Source organism: Frankliniella occidentalis, unplaced genomic scaffold, assembly GCF_000697945.3.
Source record: "Frankliniella occidentalis isolate FOCC.00 unplaced genomic scaffold, Focc_3.1 Scaffold97, whole genome shotgun sequence".
NCBI classification, from domain to species: domain Eukaryota; kingdom Metazoa; phylum Arthropoda; class Insecta; order Thysanoptera; family Thripidae; genus Frankliniella; species Frankliniella occidentalis.
The window spans coordinates 971,515-979,969 of record NW_026267226.1 but is presented as its reverse complement, the minus strand read 5'-3'; the positions used below and the strand labels follow the sequence as shown (position 1 = coordinate 979,969).

General features: G+C 56.1%; 1 protein-coding gene across 1 annotated transcript; it reads left to right on the top strand.

Moving 5' to 3' along the window:
- The first annotated feature begins 3,020 nt into the window (after positions 1 to 3,020).
- On the top strand, positions 3,021 to 8,449 carry LOC113205377 (uncharacterized). Its single transcript, XM_052269606.1, has 3 exons — positions 3,021 to 3,474; positions 6,002 to 6,266; positions 6,542 to 8,449. Exons 1-3 carry the CDS (start codon positions 3,111 to 3,113, stop codon positions 6,885 to 6,887), a joined length of 975 nt encoding a protein of 324 aa, XP_052125566.1. The 5' UTR covers positions 3,021 to 3,110; the 3' UTR covers positions 6,888 to 8,449.
- Positions 8,450 to 8,455: the final 6 nt, after the last annotated feature.

The window sequence follows — 8,455 nt, the reverse complement described above, 5'->3', positions numbered from 1 at the left end:
GGGGATTATAGGGCGGCATTCCTCCCGAGTCCAAGCAGTTCGGCCCGGCCCAACAAGTGCAGCGCCACCGGGACCTACGCGCGCACGCCAACTAAGACATGTGTGAATGCCACACACTTGTAGGAGTGTGGACGCAATGCGTACACGTAGAGGGACAAGTGTGAGAATTTCAAAGGGAAATTCCGACATTTAGTACCCCAAGTGTACGAAAGGGTCTCTCCCGGCGCCGGTCCATCACTTCGACAATTGTTTTATCATGTCGCTGAACGGAGACCCGGGACGCGGTCCTGCCGCGCGGACGCCTCTAAGTCACGCTGGACGGTCGCGTCCAGTCCGCGCCTTTATTGCCGAAGCGCGACGGATGAGACCAGACGAGCAGGGAAAGGCGCAAGTGTGTGTGTGAGAGAGGACAGGGCCGTCTAGCGGCGCCAAGCGGCGGCTATGGGAACAGGAGAGAAGAGGATGAGGAGGAAGAAAAACGATCCGAGGAATGGGACGGAGCGGGCCGAGCTGTTGTCGTATAATGGACGCCTTGTGTGTCCTGCCCGGTCGGGCCGGCGACGCGCGTGTCCCTGTCGCGGACCGCTTGTAGATTTGATTTAATTTTCATAATTTACGATTATTTTTCGTCTCTTTTTGTACACGATTATTGACGGGGAGAATATATATTTCTCTTTCTTTTTTCCACCATCCTTTCCTCTGTTTCTCTCCGTGATGGTTGTCGGCGACGGTGGCGGCGACGTTCCACGCCGTGTTCAGCATGTGTCGTCTGTCGTCGAGTCTAAATTTTACTCGATTGTTATTGCGGTGGAGATGGTGAGGTTTTAGGCTGGCTGGCCCGACTAGGACTACTCACTTCCTCGTCGGGTACATCATTTATTATTGTGATGGAGTTGAAGACGGCGCCGCGGACACAAAGCATCAAGAGTAAAGCCCAAGGCGCGAGGCTGCCCCCCGAGGGCTGCCCTGCCCTGCTTCAATCGTTAGTACTCTGTCGCGGTACCCGGCCTTGGTACTCGGTCAGATTGTACTTGCAGCGTTAGGGCCAGGGCCGCACACGCACAGCCATGCCTGTGCAAACGACGGTATGAGTCACGGATCCCCCCCGCCGTCGCTCGTCTTAAAATACATTTCGCTCGCGAAAGAGGGAGAGAGAGAGTGCGAGAGAGAGAGAACTGAAGTATCGATGTATTACCTCAGACGGGTCAAGTCGCCGGTGCGACCAGGAGGGTAAAGGAGAGAGGGAGAGGGGGTGAAGGGGGCGCACGGCGCAAGGGTTTTCATTTTTATGGCCTCGAAGTCGAAGCAACGGCGAGTGCCGCTGCTGCCTCCGGCCGGACTCTGGCCGGACCTGGAATGTGGCGGGGCGGGGCAGGAGCAAGAGGGGCCAGCCAGGCGCTGCGGCGGCAGCAGTAGCAGCAGCACTGCACTCGCGTCAGGTGGGCCCGGTGGGTGCCCTGTGGGTGCCCCGGTGGGTACCCGGTGAACCGTGGCTCCTTCGCCAATCATGTAGAGGGACCGTTCGCGTCGATTTGCAACCATTTGCCCTTCGGACACAATGATGCCCACCGCTGCGGTGCGCAACTCTGCAAAGAGAACGGGCGGGTGGAGGAGGAGGTGGAGGAAGAGGACGGATGCAGCGATCATCGTCGTGATGATCTTCGTCTTGATCGTCATGGGAGAGCACTCGCGGAATGCAGGCCGGCCGCATGACTGCCTCCCGCGCGCGGCCGCGGCGGCATGGACCAAAGTATGTAGGCAACGCAGTGCAATGCAGTCCCTGCCCCGGTGCAAAATAATAATAACGCCACAAACGCGGCGCAGCAGTGCGCAAGGAATGCCAAGAAGGAAAATGGCCAGCGAGAGGCCTGAAAAATTAAGAAGACTGTATCAATGCTTTTCTCTTCCTCTCTCGTTCGCCTCTCTCTCCCCTGGCCCTCTAATGGCCGGCCCCCGTCCGCTCTTGCGTGCTCTTTCACTCTTGCTTTATTTTTCTCTTCTCTCTCCTCTCTTTCCCCCCCGCTGTGTCCACAGTACGGCGGTCTTTCAATTAGAAGACATAAACAAAACCGTACAAGATGGCGGCGCGGCCAGCTCGCCTCGCCTGGGCCTGGGGCGATTTGCAGGAGGAGGTGGGGGATCTGAGCAGACCTAGACTCTTGGCTTGAACCAGGTGACTCAAGCGTTCGTAAGTTCAGTGCTCGGCTACTATCCATAAAGGAATGAGGAAGAAGACAGTTGTTGCGTGACTAAATAACCCAAATAAAAAGAAAGGCTTTAAAGCAAAGTTAAGCACGCTGGCCTTTCGGCTCGGATTAGACAGGTATTAGCAGAGTGGAGAAACAAACAGAGAATCGAACTCTGGGACTGGGAGCGGCGTGTAATTTATGCGCAGTCTGCTTAGCGGACGGAGTGTTGTGGTGCGGCTGTGTGACAGAGAGGGAGATAGAAAGAGAGAGGGGAGGGGAAGGGGCAGCACCACGACAGTGATCGTAATTCATTTCACCTCTCTCTGTCCCCCGCTAAGCGGCGCATAGGAGCAGCGGCAGCCACCCTGTGAATGAGCAGCAGGTGCTTGATGGCGCGGGGCGGGGCGGGGCGGGGCCGCGGTCAAGTCAACACCCCGGCCGTGTGTGCGCGCCGCTCTGCGCCCGAGCCATGCTGGCCCCACACCGCCTCATGGCGGCCGCCCCATTGTCATGTTGATGTCCTGCTTAGCCGCTCCCTCCTCCTCATGGCTCCGCTCCGAGTCATTCACACGCTTATTGAGTTTCAATAGCTTTATTATTTATTTATGCCGGTCTGCTGCCGAGTGCCGACCCGCGGGTGTCTTTCCTGTTTCCGCTGCGCCCCGGCCGCCGCCGCCGCTCCGCCGCTACCGTATCGCGGGTGCGATCTGGTGGACTGGCGGGCGCGGGGGGTCCTGCTCGGGGCCCCACTTCATGGACGGCAGGACCGGCGCGTTTGCCTCCCAATGGCGCCGGGAATGGCTCATGACCACTCGAGATAATCTCTGTACAACAATGACTTGAACAGCTCCTTTCTCTCTTGTGCCCCCAGGCGTCGTGCGCTGCTACTGCAACCTGCCCGCATGCATCACGACGGGCTACATGTGCAAGTCGGCGGGCCGCGGCTGCTTCTCGGACCTGGTGGACCACGTGGACGTGTACCGGGCGCGGCACGGCTGCCTCGACCTGCTCGACGACGACCGGCAGCGCCAGTGCAAGAACCAGCCGCGGCCCAGCGCCGCCGAGGAGGTGGACGATGACGTGCCAGCCTGGGAGCAGGAGGGCCTCCAGGACCAGGACGACGCCCAGCCGCAGATAGAGCAACACCAGCAGCAGGAGGAGGACACGATCGTGGTGGACGACGCACAGCAGGACGTGCCGAGGGACACGCCGTCGCTGTTGCTGTGCTGCACCGAGGACATGTGCAACCACATCGACAGCCCCGACTCCAGGATGAGGCACAGCGGTAAGTTTCACTGTAGTGTCGCTTTTCTGGCTCGACGTTAAGACGTCGTCGACTCGTCCATTTTCGCGTGTTCGTTCGGGTCACGGCCCCTGGGAGGGATCCGCGATCCCGCCGAAGAGGTATTTGCCAACTCGGTTGGATCCCGGCGCCGCCACGCCCCGCGCCTCTCGCATCGCATGCCCGGGCAACATTTAAAGACGTGCGGACAGGTGCGAAATATAACCGCTGCCCGCCCGATGGCTTTGGCCGATGGCTGAGTGAGGATTACTGCAATGGCTGACAGGCGCCGGCGGCAGCCGCGGAGAAACCCGCGCTGGCAGCCCGACTAGCGGCAGCGGCGCCGGGCGCCAGCCAACCCCAAGTGATTTAGGGCAAGGAGCCTAGGCCAATCGCGTAAATATAACTCAGGGGGAAAATGATATCGAACTGGCTGGAAAAAGAAGTTGGGATTGGCCGTCGGTGGGGTTGGGGAATGGGGGCGCTGGCAGGTGTGTGGGGCGCCCGCGGGGCCCGCGCAGCACTCTAGAAACATTCATCCCTAACATCTGTTTTCACTTTTTTCATGCAGAAAGAAAAGTTTTTCGATGGCTTTGGTTTGGTCCCAACGGCGGCGCGCCCCCATCTTGGCCAATGAGCCAAAAATAGTCGGTCCCCTGCGGCGCCCTGGCCAGGGCCAGAGCAGCCCTGCCCTGCCTGGGGCGGTGGCGCTGCCTCGCTCTGCCCTCCACACAAAGTGGCCCTCCCTCCCCTGCGGTCCCCCCGCGCCGCGGTGTCACTCTGTTGTTGTTGTTGGGACCAGCACGTTCGCTTTGTCTCCGGCCCCCGCGGGCCCCCCAGGGCCCAACTGCCTCCTCCTCGTCGTCGTCCCCTTCCCATGTTTGTCAAATGCCTACTGTGCCACGCTAACAGCCCGGAGTATACCGCCGCTAGGCGATGGTGACTAGCGATGTAAGTCTGTGCACACCCGGAGCTAAACCAGAGAGCAGAAGGGGTGCCAGCGTTTGCGAACCCACGGACGGGACGGCACTAGCCTACCGCAGGGGATGGGCCGGACCCGGCCTGACTGCGTGACCCGAGAAATGGGTGGCTCCAGTTCGCTATGAACAAGCAGTCGTTAAAACCCTCGTTGAAGTTGAAGTTGAAGTTTGGAGGCCCTCGAATATGGATACGGCCCGCGGCACGAAAATAAAACAAAAAGTGAGCGGAGACGAAACACCCATTTCGCTTCGACGACTTTGTTCCCGCGAACTGACGACCGACGGAGGAAAGAGGACGACGGGAGTGGAGTGACTTCGGAGAGGGTTGCATACCTCGCGGGCTGACTGGCGTGGTGCCGCCGAGAGCAGCCCCCCGCCCGGCCCGGCCGGAGATAAACAAACATGGTCAGTTTTATATCGGGGGGGATAAGTGGACTATAAAACAAAAAGACTCGCCCGTTGTCTACATAAGGCACGCAGTGGGGCAATCGTAAATAAATGAAAATTATTTGCGTGTACGGGCGGCCGGACGGGACGGGACGGGCAGCACAGGCCGATGAGGACGGGAAGGAGCAGGAGGGAAAGAGAGAGGAGGAGCGGGAGAGACAGAGAGGGATTATTCCCTGCCGTGGAAGGAAAGGAGTGAGAGGGAAGGAGAAGGGAGTTTGCTTTGTTTCTGTCCAGTCAGCGGGAGGCGTTCTTGCTATGTGGCGTGGCGCAGCGCGGAGCGCGGAGAGGTCTGGGGCCTAGCCAGCCAGCCAGCCAGCCCGGCTTGGGTATTATTTGCTCATTAGCTTGGTACAGGTCTGCTCGGGTGCGCTCCGCTCGTCTGGCTGGCTGTACCGAGTCTACCTACCTACAGCCCGCGGCAAGAGCACTCCATCTCTGTCGCCGAAACCGAGGAGTGCAAAATCGTCCGGCCGCAACCCGACCTTTCCAACGGGTCGGAAATAATACGCCGCAGGCGCGTCCCCTCGGGTGTCCCACCTCGTCGACGATAAAGAGATTCAAAATCAATCCACCGAAAAAGTTCTGTGGCGGAAGCGCGCGCAAGTGTGCGAGTGTGCGTGCGTGTGTCATGCGCCTAAAGAGGAAAAGGAAAAGGTTCGGAGAGGGCGGCGGGGAGATCCTTATATAGCGAGCTAACTCGGCTTAAAACAAATAAACCAGGTTTTATAGCCTTCCTCGCTCGCCCGCCTTTGGCTGTAATCGTACGGAATGAGGGGGCAGCGGCGCGGCAGGGGGCCTCTCTTTCCCTGTGGAAGCCCGTCGTGGCCTCTGCCTGGGCCTCGGGGCCGTCACCGGCCGAGGGCTTAACTGACAGAGGGGCGGGGAGCGGGAAGGGGTTACCGCAGGAGGGACCGCCTGCCGGGTGGACCGGCCGGCACGGGACGCTGTGATATCTGCATACCGATATCAGATTTCGACGTGGATTGCGCTTGCGGGGAGTACGGGCCCCCAAATACATGTCATACCGTGGTTTTCCTGTCTTGAGCCTCAGTGTCACAACGAGCTGCTTTTCTCATGTGTCCCTCCTCGTCTGATTGCAGGTCCGAACGGCAGCGAGGCGGCCCACGTGACCGTGTCGAGCCCCGCGGGCGCCCCCGCGGCCCACGCCGGCCAGGCGGGGCCGTCGGCGGGCACGTCCGAGGCCGCCGCGGCAGCGGCCGCCGCCGCCCGCTCCGCCGAGATGTGGTTCAAGGCGGCCACGATCGCGGTGCCCATCTGCGGCGCCCTCATCCTCGTGCTGCTCATCGTCCTGGCCGTGCGGCTGCTCCGGGCCGACAGCCAGCACCAGCGCGCCAGCAAGCTGAGGTGAGTCGGGTGCTGCTCCAGACTCGCCGCCCTCGCCCTGCCCCGCCCCCGCCCCGGCCCAGAGGCGCTCATGTCGATGGTGCTCTGTTTCAGAGGCCCGTGCCTGGCCAAACACCAGTGCATATGTTGGAGCCTAGAGGATGGCTGTTGATGTCATGGGCGTGGCGGGTGGCGGGCGGGGTGGGTCGAGGAGGTTCGTAGTACGCGGGAGGGCGACAGCTTCAGTCTCGTTGCCACGTATCATGCTAACTTTGTGCTGCCTTCTGTGCTTGCAGTGCCTGCGCGTTCCCGGCGCTGAGCGACAAGAAGGTCCCGTTGCTGCCGTGCGGCACCGGGGTGGGCTGGGGCCACGGGCCCGGCCACGGCCACGGCGTCAACAGGCTGGGCCCCAGCTGCGGCGGCCCGGGTGGCGCGCTGGCCAAGAACCACGCGCTGGCCAAGCTCAACTACTCGGCGAGCTACGACCTGCTGGACCTGCACAAGGACGACAACTGCAGCCAGCAGCGCAACGTTCTGCTCGCCCCCAGCACGCCCAAGTCCAGCTACAAGGAGGTGCTCGCGTCCTTTGTGCCGTGGGGCGGCAGCTGCGGCGCACCCGCCGACCCGCCGGCCAGCGTCTAGGGGTGTCCCTCTAGGGGTGTCCCTCTTGGGATGTCCACCAGGGCAAACAGGGTGTGACCTTTTTTGTAACCCGCAACCCACCGTCTGCCGTTAGCAATGAGACTGAGGGATATTTCATTTGTTCCTACGCATCTAGAAAGAAAGGAAAAGATGGTCAAATACTTGCAAAAGATTGAAACTGGTAAAAGAATTTACTCTTTGCCCGAATCATGAACTGTTGTCACTTTTTGATGTTTGTCGTGACTGATATTTAGTTACTTCAAATGAGGTTGCAGACTTTAAGTCCCCCTGTAAAGTTATTTAGGATTTTAAGTATGGGCCCTTATGTTCTTCCGAGAACTTCTGTAAAGGGTATTGTGATATTGTGTGAGAGCGCTTGGTGAAGCGAGTGCTAGTCCTCTTTGTTCAATGGTGTTACTTGTTATTTGTTTTAAATTAATTACCACTTTAAAAATAGTGGGATTGTCACCCAACATAGCCTTGATCTGATTTGATTCTCACTGGCAATGTTGAGTGCCAACTCGTATGTCATGTTGTAAATACTATGCTATTGTCCAAATATACATAATCATATTGGTAAAATATGGTTTGTGTATGATAATGTGATATGAAATCCAGTGGAAGGAGTTAGATGTCTGTTCCACCCTATGTCAAGTACCAGGATGTTATTGTTATTCTGATGGAGTTGGTTTCCTATGCCTTTGTTCATTGCTCCTTTTCATATAAACAGAGTTGTGTTTATTACTGAAGTACTTCTTGGTTGAGTCCTCCATGTTCTCTAGGAGAGTGTTAGAAATAGTATAATGAATAACCACTTTCTTTGCTTTCTTAACACTTGCCCTTCAGATATTGTGTGATTCTAACTCTCTTAAAAAGAAAGACGTAATATCTTCGGGGTGTCATTATAAATGCACCTTCTGCTTTTCGTTTACAGTACTGTGCTAAGTAAACAAAAACATGCATGATCAAAGCATATGACTGATTATTCTTTGTAATTTTGTACATTTATATATAAATGTGTGTAGAAGGAATGTTACCATCTATGGAATGTTTTCTTTCTTCTGTGCATATTAAATTATTTGCAGAAGATTAAAGCATGCATAGATTTTATTCTTTTCTTTCTTTACACTGTGTCTTGTTCATTCGCTTTTTAAAAAGTGATGCAATTAAACTGTGATACGAATTCCTCTTTTGTAAACTATGAAGTCTATAGTAGCAACATGTTTTTCTATGAGTACTGTGCATTTTGTATCTGAAGAAACAGAAAAATCCTGTAAGCTGAATGTTCAATTATTTTTTCTAGACTTTTTAAAATCACAGCAGGGTAAAAAAAATATTTTTCATAATAAGTCAAAAAACATTTTTTCATGAAGCAATGCCAATCCTAAAAGACTCATAAAGCATTCTCATAATTTTGTATTCCTGCCATTTTCGGCAGAAGACTTTCTTGCTCTAAAGACCAAGCTTATTACATCTTGCTGCTTTATTTCTTGTTCTCTTTTACTGTCTCTCTATGTACATAAAGTATATCAAGTGTTGATATGTTTAAAAATATAGGGTCTGTAATT

Excerpts from the sequence above, each read along its gene's own strand:
- LOC113205377 (XM_052269606.1), top strand. The coding sequence starts at position 3,111 with ATGTGCAAGTCGGCGGGCCGCGGCTGCTTCTCGGACCTGGTGGACCAC. Across the intron at positions 3,475-6,001 it reads CTCCAGGATGAGGCACAGCG|GTCCGAACGGCAGCGAGGCG; the intron begins GTAAGTTTCACT and ends GTCTGATTGCAG. Across the intron at positions 6,267-6,541 it reads CAGCGCGCCAGCAAGCTGAG|TGCCTGCGCGTTCCCGGCGC; the intron begins GTGAGTCGGGTG and ends CTGTGCTTGCAG.